Consider the following 13809-nt stretch of genomic DNA (forward strand, 5'->3'; position numbering starts at 1 on the left):
AGTTTGCACATTCTCCCCCTGTCTTTGTGGGTTTCCTCTGAGTGCTATGGTTTCCTTCCACAATCCAAAGATGTGCAGGTTATGTTGATTGGCTATGCTAAATTGACCCTAGTGTCAGGGAGATTAACAGTATAAATACCAGGAGTTATGGGGATAGGGCCGGGATGGGATTGTTGTCGGTGCAGGCTCGATGGGCCGAATGGCCTCTTTCTGTACTGAAGGGATTCTATGATCAATGTCGGATCAGCCAGGATCCTAGATCCTAGATTGGCTCGAGGAGCCAATCGGCTTCCTCCTGGTCCTATTTCTTATTGTCTTATGGTTTCCAGCCCCTCAATCATGTGAGATATTTCCAATTCTGAATCTTGACTACCCCGATTTTAAACACTCCACTGCTGGTGTCCGTGCCCTCAGCTGCCCAGGGCCTAACCTCTGGCATTCCCTCCCTAAACCTCTCCCTCTCCTCCTTCCAAACCCCTTTTCAAATCTATTTCTTGATCTAGCTTTTGGTCGCTCATCTTTTTTTGGCTCAGTTTCAATCAGAAGATTCCCGTGAAGCGCCAGGGGCATCTTACAACGTTGAAGGCACTTTATAAATGCAAGTTGTTGTTGTTATGTATTCAAGAGGCGGCTGGACATAACACTTGGGGTGAATGGGATCAAAGGTTATGGGGAAAAAGCAGGATTGAGTGATTGATTATCCAACTATTGAGTTGGACGATCAGCCATGATCGTGATGAATGGCGGAGCAGGCTCGAAGGGCCAAATGGCCTCCTCCTGCTCCTATCTTCTATGTTTCTATGTTATTGCACTATCTCAACCAATTAACAGGGTTAAACTAACGAACGTGTTTATTGTTAACATTTTTATCGAAGAAATGTAGAGGGCAGTTTTCAATATCAGCGTAAATTGGACCAGTGGTGTGCCCTCTCATAGATGTCAGTGAGGTTCCCATGGCTCACCCTCAGTGGTATGAGGTGAGGAAATGTTCTCCTAATTGACAGCTTCCTGATCCAGAGGTAGGCGGACAGTGCATTTGGAATGAAACCTGGTGTTTGCATAGTGTCTTAGCATTGATTTAATTCTCATAGTGGCTGAGGTTATTCATGAAGACTCCACCTTCTCAACCTTAATTTGATTTGATTTATTATTGCCACATGTATTAGTACACCGTGAAAAGTATTGTTTCTTGCGCGCTATACAGACAAAACATACATAGAGAAGGAAAGGAGAGCGCAGAATGTAATGTTACAGTCATAGCTAGGGTGCAGAGAAAGATCAACTTAATGCAAGGTAGGTCCATTCAAAAGTCTGACAGCAGCAGGGAAGAAGCTGTTCTTGAGTCGGTCGGTACGTGATCTCAAACTTTTGTATCTTTTTCCCGATGGAAGAAGGTGGAAGAGAGAATGTCCGTGGTGTGTGAGGTCCTTGATTACGCTGGCTGCTTTGCCGAGGCAGTGGGAAGTGTAGACAATCTTGCCCCTTGCCTGGGGTGCGGTGACCCTCGGGTTAAATCACCACCAGTCAGTTCTCACCCTCCCTCAAAGCGATAAGCAGCCTCTGGTCATCTGGGACTATGGTGACTTTACCTTTAACCTTTTAGTAAAATATTTCAAACCCCTTCACAGCAGCGTCATCTAACAAAATTTAACACTGAGCCACATATTAGAACAGGTGACCAAAAACTTCGTCAAAGAGGTGGGTTTTAAGGAACATCTTAAAAGAGGGGAGAGAGATGGGGAGGGTGAGGGAGGGAATTCCAGAGCTTGGGGCGCAGGCAGCTGAAGGCACGGCCACCCAATGGTGGAGTGATTAAAATCCGGGATATTCAAGAGGCCAGAATGAGATGAGTGCAGAGATATCGGAGAGATGTAGGCTTGGAGGAGATGACAGAGATAAGGATGAGCGAGACCCTGGAGGGATTTCAATTGAAGCCTAGCTGATGAGCTGGGGGTTGGAGCACAGAGAACATTGAAACATTCCTGTAAAACTCTGCAGTGAAGCTATGTAATCTAGAGACACCATTCTATGCTTGCAGGTTTATTAACAGAAATACAGTGCAAATCAAAACGGCTGAGGAAGAACCCAGTGCTGTCTGCGGAACAGGCAAGCAGAGAGATTGCCGACGGAATGGATTCCAAACAAGTGACTTCCACGACGAGATACAACAAAGTAAAAATACACAAGCTTTTACTGTTTTAATGTGCTGTTCAAATTATGTTTCTCCACGTTTGTGTTAAGAACAAAATGATTCCTCTATCAAGAAGGATTTGATTTGATTTGATTTATTATTGTCACATGTATTAACATACAGTGAAAAGTATTGTTTCTTGCGCGCTATACAGACAAAGCATACCGTTCATAGAGAAGGAAAGGAGAGAGTGCAGAATGTTACAGTCATAGCTAGGGTGTAGAGAAAGATCAACTTAATGCGAGGTAGATCCATTCAAAAGTCTGACAGCAGCAGGGAAGAAGCTGTTCTTGAGTCGGTTGGTACGTGACCTCAGACTTTTGTATCTTTTTCCCGACGGAAGTAGGTGGAAGAGAGAATGTGCGGGGTGCGTGGGGTCCTTAATTATGCTGACTGCTTTGCCGAGGCAGCGGGAAGTGTAGACAGAGTCAATGGATGGGAGGCTGGTTTGCGTGATGGATTGGGCTTCATTCACAACCTTTTGTAGTTCCTTGTGGTCTTGGGCAGAGCAGGAGCCCATACCAAGCTGTGATACAACCAGAAAGAATGCTTTCTATGGTGCATCTGTAAAAGTTGGTGAGAGTCGTAGCTGACATGCCAAATTTCCTTAGTCTTCTGAGAAAGTAGAGGCATTGGTGGGCTTTCTTAACTATAGTGTCGGCATGGGGGGACCAGGACAGGTTGTTGGTGATCTGGACACCTAAAAACTTGAAGCTCTGGACCCATAGTCCCAGATGACCAGAGGCTGCTCATCCCTTTGAAGGCGGTGGGGGGGTGGGAGAGCTGACTGGTGGTGATTTAACCCCAAGGTCACCGCACCCCGGGCAAGGAGTGAGGTTGTGGCGGGGACGTGTGAGGGGCTGCTTGAAAGAAGTTAAGAAATCAGCACAGTCGACCATTTGGCCCATTGAGCCTGTTCTGGCTTTCAATATCAGCATGGCTGATTGACCTCGACTCCACTTCCCAGCCCACTCTCCTCATCTCATCTCTTGATTCCATGAGAAGAACAAAAATCCATTCATCCCAGTCTTCAATATACTTCAAGATCGAGCACTTGCTACTCTCTGGGGTAGAGAATTCCAAAGATTTACAACAAAAACAGAAAATGCTGGAAAATCTCAGCAGGTCTGACAGCACCTGTGGGGAGAGAATAGAGCCAATGTTTTGAGTCAGGATGACTTGGGCAGCACGGTAGCACAGTGGTTAGCACTGCTGCCTCACAGCACCGGGGACCCGGGTTCAATTCCAGCCTCGGGTCACTGTCTGTGTGGAGTTTGCACATTCTCCCCGTGTCTGCGTGGGTTTCCTCCGGGTGCTCTGGTTTCCTCCCACAGTCTAAAGATATGCAAATTAGTTGAATTGGCCATGCTAAATTGCTGCTTAGCGTCAGTGGATTCGAAGGGTAAATACGCGGGGATAGGGCCTGGTTGGGATTGTGGTCGGTGCAGACTTGATGGGCCGAATGGACTCCTTCTGTACTATAGGATTCTATGAGTCTTTGGGCGATCTAGACTTGAAACGTTGGCTCTATTCTCTCCCCACGGATACTGTCAGATCTCCTGAGATTTTCCAGCATTTTCTGTTTTTGTTTCAGATTCCAGCATCCGTAGTATTTTGCTTTTATCCGAAGATTCAGAACTCTCCTGAGTCCAGAAATTTCTCCTTTTCCTAGTCTGAAATAACCAACCCCTTATCCTGACACTGTGATCCCGTCTTCTATACCAGCACGATATACGGGAGCTCCAGAGTCAGCAACTCACACCCGGAGAATTCAGGGAATGTGGGAGCTCAGGCCATGAGCATGTCAGCGTCGCCTCATTGTAATAGGAGCTTTCAAACTTCCCACATGCCCAACACCCGAACTGGTCCAGTACCAAGCTGCTGGGCAGATGTGGGGGTCTGGTTGTAGTAGACTACACAGTAAGAGGTCTAACACCACCAGGTTAAAGTCCAACAGGTTTATTTGGTAGCAAATGCCACTAGCTTTCGGAGCGCTGCTCCTTCGTCAGGTGGAGTGGGAGATGACATTTCCCACTCCATCTGACAAAGGAGCAGCACGCTCTGAAAGCTAATGGCATTTGCTACCAAATAAACCTGTTGGACTTTAACCTGGTGTTGTTAGACTTCTTATTGTGTTTACCCCAGTCCAACACCAGCATCTCCACATCATGTGGTAGACTACAACCAGGGGTATGATTGAATGACCAACTATATAGCTGTAAGACCATAAGATATGGGAGCAGAATTAGGCCATTCGGCCCGTTGAGTCTGCTCCACCATTCAATCATGGCTGATAGGTTTCTCAACCCAATTCTCCCGCCTTTTCCCCATAACCCTTGATCTCCTTACCAACCAAGAACCTATCTCTGCCTTAAAGACACTCAATGACCCGGCCTCCACAGCCTTCTGTGGCAAAGAGTTCCACAGATTCACCACTCTCTGGATGAAGAAATTCCTGCTCACCTCTGTTCCAAAGGGTTGTCCCTTTACTCTGAGGCTGTGCCCTCGGATCTTAGTCTCTGCTACTAATGGAAACATCTTCCCCACACCAACTCTATCCAGGCCTTTCAGTATCCTGTAAGTTTCAATGAGATCCCACCGCCCACCCCCCGCCCCCCCACCACCTCTCCCATCCTTCTAAACTCCAACGAATACAGACCCAGGGTCCTCAAATGCTCCTCTTATGTCAAGCTTTTCATTCATGGGATCGTTCTTGTGAACATCCTCTGGACCCTCTCCAAGGCCGGCACATCTTTCCTCAGATACGGGGCCCAAAATTACTCACAATATTCCAAATATGGTCTGACCAGAGCCTTACAAGCACATCCCAGCTTTTGTATTCTAGTTCTCTCAAAATGAATGCTAACATTTTATTTTCCTTCCTAACCACCAACTCAACCTGCAAGTTAACTTCAAGAGAATCCTGATCGCGGACTCCCAATTCCCTTTGCTCTTCCGATTTCTGAATTCTCTCCCCATTTAGAAAATAGTCTACATTTCTATTTTTCCTACCAAAGTGCATAACCTCACACTTTCCCATGTTGTATTCCATCTGCCGCTTCTTTGCCCACTTTCTAACCTGTCCAAGTCCTTCCTCAACCTCCCAATCTCCTCAAAACTCCCTCCGCCTACCTTTGCATCATCTGCAAACTTAGCCACAATTCCCTTAGTTCCTTCATCTAGATTATTGATGTATAACCAAATCTTGGTGTTGATCAGATGTGCTGCTATTATAGTCCTAGTTTGGTTTTGTTGACACCGGAATCTCCCACCCAGGGAGTGGGCTGGAAGGTGGGGTGGGTGGGTGGGTATCTGGAGGATGGTTGGGGTTGCCATGCTTGTTGTCTTCCCCCCTCAGAGGCCATGGAGGTGTGGATGACCCACCTGTTCTTGTGCCCTTCACAATTTTACAAGAGGTGAGGGGAATACCACATGGCAAGGGTGGGGGGTGGGAGGGAGGGGTGGGGGGCGGGAGGGGCAGTGGGTCCTGATGATTGGGCACCTCAGTGTCCTCTCATCCTCCACAGTGGCAAGGAATGCCCACACTGAAGAATCCTGGCCTCTCCATCGCCACCTCCAACACCTGTCACTGGGACTGGGGATGAGCTTGCTTCAATCCCCTTATCTCCAAACCTCTTTCAATGCTTTTGGTTCAAGATCTGGCTGCAGTGGCCATTTCTCCCAGTGGTGCTGTTGGGTCTGAAAATCTGCCAGTCCTCAGGTTGGCCAGCAGCTTTTGGAGATGGGCCATCCTTCACGGGAGGGGCAGAAACCACGGCTTCAGATGACTAATTACCTGAAGCAGGTAAAATGTGGCCCCGGCTACCAAAACTGACAGAGGTGGACTTGCCCTTGACTTGCTGGCTGGTGAGTGAAGATTTAGCCTCCATGTGAATCGTGTGGTCTGGGGGTGGGGGTTTGCTCTCTTGGGGGGCTTCCCAAATGGATCCTTTTTCTTCATTAATTTTGGAAAAGAGGAGGCCATTCTGTCCCTTTAGTATGTTCTGTCATTCGTGGAGATTATGGCCTATCTGTAGCCTAACTCCATCCACCCATCATCACTGAACATCCCTGTCTATGAAAAGCCCAATGTGCACCTCGTGTACCGTCCACCATACTGGTAGTCACATGATTCCATGATAATGGAGTTGACCAATCAAGTGATCAATCCCTGTCATCGTGTCTACAACAGAGCCAGGTGTGAGGTGAGGAAAGCCCCAATGGAGAGATTGGAGAATCAGGTCCAAACTCAACCTGCTCCTCCCAAGCACCCTCCACTCACCAGAGCCGCCTCAGATGACTCGTAGCGTTGAGTTTGCACAGCAGTAATGATTGTCCAGTCAAACCAAATTCAATCGTTGTTTAACGTTGGGGTTGAGGTGTTGATCATGTGCCCCTCTTTCTGTCTCCTTTAGCATAAAATAGAATTCACACAGAAGCAACGAGATCTCCTGGGGCACATTCTCGATGCTTTCTCCAAATATCGAATCCCTCAAGAAGTGACCAAGAAGTTAGTAAGTATTGAAAAAAAGATTCTGCATTCATTTAGTGCCTTTCACCTCCACAGGACATCCCAGAGGTCACCTTGATTTCTGCTGCATCAACAACACTGATACTGAAGCAATTGCTACGCAGCAAAGTACGCACAGAGCAAATGAACAACTGTTCGTAAGTTCATAAGATATAGGAGCAGAATTATGCCATTCGGCCCATCGAGTCCACTCTGCCATTCGATCATGGCTGATATGCTCCTCATCCCCATTTTCCTGCCTTCTCCCCATAACCCTTCAACCCATTACCAATTAAAAATCTGTCTAACTCCTCCTTAAATTTACTCACTGTCCCAGCATCCACCGCACTTTGGGGTAGCGAATTCCACAGATTCACAACCCCTTTGGGAGAAGTAGTTTCTCCTCAACTCTGTTTTAAATTTGCTGCCCCTTATCCTAAGACTGTGACCTCTCGTCCTAGAATGCCTCACAGGAGGAAGCATCCGCTCCATGTCTACTTTATCCATACCTTTTATCATCTTGTAAACTGACCCAATAATTTTTATTTGGTGGTTTTGGAGGTGAGAATGTTGGCGCTGACATTTGGAGAACTCTCTGGATGTCCAGTGGTGACACCAGCTGACAAGGCTTTGGTTTCCGATATTGCCTTCCATCTGGTCCCTCCAAGCTCAATACTTCAGAGCAGGTGACAAACTTGCATCTGTATGGCATCGTACACATCCTCAGCACATTTCGAACCTCAGACTCAAGCACGCATGAAGGTTAAAGAAAAACAAAGTTCCTTTGTTGCATCGGGATCAACACTGTATAAACACCCAAGAGAAAACGTAACTCTAAGAAACAAATTGTTTACTAGTTTACCACGATACACCATGAAAACACAAAGCAGGGGATGTATTTAGATGAGTTCAGAAGAGTGAGAGGGGATCCCACAGAGACTTATAAAATTCTAACATAATTAGACAAGATAGATTCAGAAAGAATGTTCCCGATGTTGGGGGAGTCCAGAACTAGGGATCATAGTTTGAGAATAAGGGGTAAACCTTTTAGAACTGAGGTGAGGAGAAATTTCTTCACCCAGAGGGTGGTGAATGTGTGGAATTCACTCCCACGGAAAGTAGTTGAGGCCAAAACGTTGGGTGATTTCAAGAAGAAATTAGATATCGCTCTTGGGGCTAAAGGGATCGAGGGATATGGGGGGGGGGGGGAGGTGGGATCAGGATATTGAATTTGATGATCAGCCATGATCATAATGAATGGTGGAGCAGGAGCGAAGGGCTGAACGGCCTCCTCCTGCTTCTAGTTTCTATGTTTCTATGTACAAGAAAGAGCTCCAATAATTTGCAAAGCCCGATTTTTAACCAATCTAAATGACAGTACTCGTGTAATCGCACCATTCCCTGTAGCCTATAAATAGTGTTGGACTCTACAGTCGGAGTTTGACTGTTCTTTCTCTCCCCAGTCACAGTTTGACTGTTCTTTCTCTCTACAGTCGGAGTTTGACTGTTCTTTCCTCTGTACAGTCAGAGTTTGACTGTTCTTTCTCTCTACAGTCGGAGTTTGACTGTTCTTTCTCTCCCCAGTCAGAGTTTGACTGTTCTTTCTCTCTACAGTCGGAGTTTGACTGTTCGTTCCTCTCTACAGTCAGAGTTTGACTGTTCTTTCTCTCTACAGTCGGAGTTTGACTGTTCTTTCTCTCTACAGTCGGAGTTTGACTGTTCTTTCTCTCCACAGTCGGAGTTTGACTGTTCTTTCTCTCCACAGTCGGAGTTTGACTGTTCTTTCTCTCTACAGTTGGACTATGACTGTTTTTTCTCTCTACAGTCGGAGTTTGACTGTTCTTTCTCTCTACAGTTGGAATTTGACTGTTCTTTCTCTCTACAGTCGGAGTTTGACTGTTCTTTCTCTCTACAGTCGGAGTTTGACTGCTCTTTCTCTCCCCAGTCAGAGTTTGACTGTTCTTTCTCTCTACAGTCGGAGTTTGACTGTTCTTTCCTCTCCACAGTCAGAGTTTGACTGTTCTTTCTCTCTACAGTCGGAGTTTGACTGTTCTTTCTCTCTACTGTCAGAGTTTCACTGTTCTTTCTCTCTACAGTCAGAGTTTGACTGTTCTTTCTCTCTACAGTCGGAGTTTGACTGTTCTTTCTCTCTACAGTCGGAGTTTGACTGTTCTTTCTCTCCACAGTCGGAGTTTGACTGTTCTTTCTCTCCACAGTCGGAGTTTGACTGTTCTTTCTCTCTACAGTTGGACTATGACTGTTTTTTCTCTCTACAGTCGGAGTTTGACTGTTCTTTCTCTCTACAGTTGGAATTTGACTGTTCTTTCTCTCTACAGTCGGAGTTTGACTGTTCTTTCTCTCTACAGTCGGAGTTTGACTGCTCTTTCTCTCCCCAGTCAGAGTTTGACTGTTCTTTCTCTCTACAGTCGGAGTTTGACTGTTCTTTCCTCTCCACAGTCAGAGTTTGACTGTTCTTTCTCTCTACAGTCGGAGTTTGACTGTTCTTTCTCTCTACTGTCAGAGTTTCACTGTTCTTTCTCTCTACAGTCGGAGTTTGACTGTTCTTTCTCTCTACAGTCAGAGTTTGACTGTTCTTTCTCTCTACAGTCGGAGTTTGACTGTTCTTTCTCTCTACAGTCGGAGTTTGACTGTTCTTTCTCTCTACAGTCTGAGTTTGACTGTTCTTTCTCTCTACAGTCAGAGTTTGACTGTTCTTTCTCTCTACAGTTGGACTTTGACTGTTTTTTCTCTCTACAGTCGCAGTTTGACTGTTCTTTCCCTTTCTCTACAGCTGCAGCAACGAAGCAGTGCTGAGGAAAATTTCCTACTCCTCACTGAGACAGCCACCAGCCACGTTCAAGTGCTTGTTGAGTTCACCAAAAAGTTGCCGGGTAAGGGAATTGATTTGTCAGTTCTGTTCATTCTTGGGAAGCGAGATGTGAAGGCAAAGTTAGCCCGAATCCTCAATGCCCCCGAGAGGTGGCAATGAGCTGTTTTCAATGTTGAGTGTCTTGCTTGGTTACTGGGGGCACATAAGTTTTTAAAGTTTATTTATTAGTGAAACAGGTAGGCTTACATTCACACTGCAATGAAATTGCACATTGAGTGTCTTTAAGACAGAGATAGATCAATGAGGGGATCAAGGGTTACGGGAAAAAGGCAGGAGAATGGGGATAAGAATCATATCAGCCATAATTGAATGGCGGAGCAGACTCAATGGGCCGAATGGCCTAATTCTGCTCCTAGACCTTATACTCTTATGATGCAATGTCAGTGGGATTGTTAATTAACCTGAATAATCAATCTCGATCCATTAAAGAGCTAATTTGAGTTTTGGGCAGAGAGTTGCGGAACCATAGGAATAATCTCTTCTTCCCGAACACGTGGCAGCCTCCATGTCTCCGGCCTCGGGTCACCCCTACACTGCACACTAATGTTTCTGATAGGAATCCATCAGATTTGCATTACGACGAATCGAATTCTCACCCCCCTCCCTCGGGATTGCTCGTTCCATAGATCGAACACCCCACTCCCCCTCCCCCCCCACAACCGACTGACACTGGGCAATGTGGAGTGAGGGGGAGGGGTGGCCCGGGACACCCCCTCCCCCCTCCCCCGCCACCCCCCGCTGACACTGGGCATTGTGGAGTGAGTGAGGGGGAGGGCAGGTGGGGGACCCGGGACCCTCCCCCCTCTCCTGGCTGACACTGGGCAATGTGGAGTGAGTGAGGGGGGGGGGCGGGGAGCCGGGACCCTAACCCCCGGCTGACACTGGGCAATGTGGAGTGTAGGGGGGCGGGGTGGCCCAGGATTCTGAGGGTGACGCTGCCTCTGCTCTCTCTGTAGGGTTCCAGATGTTGGAGCACGAAGACCAGATCGCCTTGCTGAAAGGTTCAGCTGTCGAAGCGATGTTCCTGCGCTCTGCCCAGATATTCAGCAGGAAGATTCCCTGCCAACAGAGCGAACTGCTGGAAGATCGGATTCGTCACAGTGGTGAGTCCAAGGTTCAGACTTAGACTCAGCATCTGTCCCGGGAGGAGATGGACTGCGCTCAGGGCGAATGTCAGTCCGGGATTGAAGAGGACACACCTGTCGGGGCGGATATTGGGACAGACTCTGTGGTTCTGGTATAAATGCTGAACTGGTGCCTCACAGCGCCAGGGACCCGGGTTCGATTCCCGGCTTGTGTCACTGTCTGTGTGGAGTCTGCACGTTCTCCCCGTGTCTGCGTGGGTTTCCGCCGAGTGTTATGATTCTATGATGGGTAGGTGATGGCATAATGGTATTGTGACTGGACTAGTAATCCAGAAACGCAGGGTAATGTTCCGGGGACCCGGGTTCGAATCCCACCACGGCAGATGGTGAAATTTGAACTCATTAAAAAATCTGGAATTAAGAATCTACTGATGACCATGAAACCATTTTCGATTGTCAGAAAAACCCATCTGGATCACTAATGCCCTTTAGGGAAGGAAATCTGCCATCCTTACCCGGTCTGGCCTACATGTGACTTCAGAGCCACGGCAATGTGGTTGACTCTCAACTGCCCTCAAGGGCAATAAATGCTGGCCCAGCAAATGTGCTTATAAATGCAGGAAAGAGCCAGGAATTTGCATTTATATAGCACCATATCCAGAACACTCCCAACCACCTTGCAGCCAATGAGTTACATTCAAAGCGAGTTTTAAAAAAAATTCTGTCACAGATTGTGGGCTTTTGCATCATCTGAGGATGAGAGAAGTGCTATATAAATGCAAATTCTTATTCAGCATTTATTCCAGAACAGCACCGATCGATATAAATATCTGTCCCTGATGTCGGCCTGATGTACAGCCTGGGCTCACTGGGTGCCACCAGCTAGGCAGCAAAACATGCCACGGGGATACAGAAAATCCCTCCTCAGAGTGGAAGATTGCACGGGGGGGGGAGGAGGGGGGAATGCAGTTTGTGGCTTGCCCAGCGCCCAACGACCCCTGACCCTGTCTCCCAGCTTATGGGAATTGCTGGAGGTGTCAAATGGCCATCCCACTCTATTGAGACACTTAAGTGACCAATTAATGCCACACCCTCCCCTTCTGCCCATGCCTGGCGGGTTGCTGGGCAGATTTAGCTGTGTGAGTTAGAGTTGGTCATTGGGTGCATGGTTATCATCTATGGGGGTGGGGGGGGGGGGGAAGGCAATACCCCATTTTAGGGCCCTCCACTCCAGGCCTCTCAAAGCCGTCCCCCTCCACTCCCCCCCGCCCCCCCCCAATGTCTCCCCCTCACCCCTCTCACTGGAGCCAACCAGCCAAGTCCTGCCGATACTGGCCCCTTCTTTGGTAACGGCCCGTAGCCCCGGATACGACCATCACTCGATGTTGGCACAGCTGAGAATCCAGGGAGCCCACCCTCTGAGGGAGTGCTGCACTGTCAACACCCCAGCATTGCCCCAATCTGTGTGAATAGATTGAGGTTCTCGCAGTGTCAACAATAGAGTAGACTGATGCAGAATGGATATATGGAGAGTTCAGCCTGCCCAGACACTGTGCTGTCAGTGAGGGAGGGGCCCTGGGGGGGTTTCTTTTCACTCACGGGCCTCACTGAGAGGACCAGAATTTGCTGCCCATCCCCTAATTGCCCCTTGAGAAGGTGGTGGTGAGCTCCCTCCATACATATGGTATAGTGATACCCACACTGCTTCCTCCTGTAGTAGTTTGATACACCTGAGATCCCTGTTACCCTTTCGGAGGGCAGTTGAGAGTCAAACACATTGCTGTGGCTCTGGGGTCACATGTAGGCCAGACCGGGTAAGGGCAACAGATTTCCTTCCCTAAAGGACATTAGTGAACCAGATGGGTTTAATAATCATTATTACTGGGACCTGATTTGTTAGTTAATTGAATTTAAAATCTCCCAGCTGCTGTGGGGACCTGAACTCTGGTGTCTAGAACATTTGTCTGGCAATGCGGATTAATATCCCAGTGGCCCAGTGGTATTGTCACTGGACTTGGAATCCAGACACCCAGGGTAATGCTCTGGGGAATCCCACCATGGTGGATGGTGAAATTTGAATTTGGGCGGCACAGTGGTTAGCACTGTTGCCCCACTGCGCCAGGGACCCGGGTTCAATTCTGGCCTCGGGTGACTGTCTGTGTGGAGTTTGCACATTCTTCCCGTGGCCGCGTGGGTTTCCTCCGGGTGCTCCGATTTCCTCCCACACTCCAAAGATGTGTGGGTTAAGTGAATTGGCCATGCTAAATTAACCCTTCGTGTCAGGGGGACTAGCAGGATAAATATGTGGGGTTATGGGGATAGGACCTGGGTGGGATTGTGGTCGGTGCAGGCTTGATGGGCCGAATGGCCTCCTGTTGCTCTATAGGGATTCTAAGATTTCTATGAATTCAATAAAAATCTGGAATTAAAGTCTGATGATGACCATGAAACCATTGTTGATTGTTATAAAAACCCATCTGGTTCACTAATGCCCTTTAGGGAAGGAAATCTGCCGTCCTTACCCCGTCTGGCCTACATGTGACTCCAGAGCCACAGCAATGTGGTTGACTCTCAACTGCCTCCGGCTGCTAGGGATGGGCAATAAACGCTGGCCAGCCAGCGACGCCCACATCTCATAAATAAATTTTTAAAAAATTATCGATAAGTTACCCTTCCCGCGACAGGTCTCTAAGTTTCATTGCTGAGTTACCCTTGCTCCTTTTGGAGAATAGAGAGAGGGGCAGTTAATGTACATTAAACACGCAGAGTTACTGGAGTGTGAGGGTTTGTTCTGTCGAGTTGTGCATCTCTAACTGATCACTGCATTATTCATCCGCCATCAGTAAATAACAACACAACAGTAAACAAACATCACCCAAACTCTGACACAGGAACACAAACACAGCGCTACGTTTCTGTACAATCGTTCCCCCTGCGTGTCTCCTATCAGCCTTTTTACTTGGAAAAGGCTTGTATCAAGGGGCACATCTGGCACAATCCAGGTGTAACAAACAAGGGGAAAGTCGATCTTAAATATTCGCTCCAACTGCCTGACGTCAGCAGATTCCCCTGAGATAAAGGCAAAACACTGCGGGTCCTGGAATCTGAAACAAAAACAGAAAACGCTGGAAAA

General features: G+C 47.7%; 1 protein-coding gene across 1 annotated transcript in view; it reads left to right on the forward strand.

The window, feature by feature from the left end:
• nr1h4 (nuclear receptor subfamily 1, group H, member 4) overlaps positions 1-13809 on the forward strand; it is an 87186-nt gene that overhangs the window by 46424 nt on the left and 26953 nt on the right. Inside the window, exons 5-8 of the mRNA XM_078219546.1 lie at positions 2039-2172; positions 6607-6705; positions 9493-9592; positions 10548-10694. Coding sequence (XP_078075672.1) covers positions 2039-2172; positions 6607-6705; positions 9493-9592; positions 10548-10694 — 480 coding nt within the window. The remainder of the gene's footprint in view (positions 1-2038; positions 2173-6606; positions 6706-9492; positions 9593-10547; positions 10695-13809) is intronic.

The sequence above is a fragment of the Mustelus asterias genome, chromosome 9 (assembly GCF_964213995.1).
Source record: "Mustelus asterias chromosome 9, sMusAst1.hap1.1, whole genome shotgun sequence".
Taxonomy (NCBI): Eukaryota; Metazoa; Chordata; class Chondrichthyes; order Carcharhiniformes; family Triakidae; genus Mustelus; species Mustelus asterias.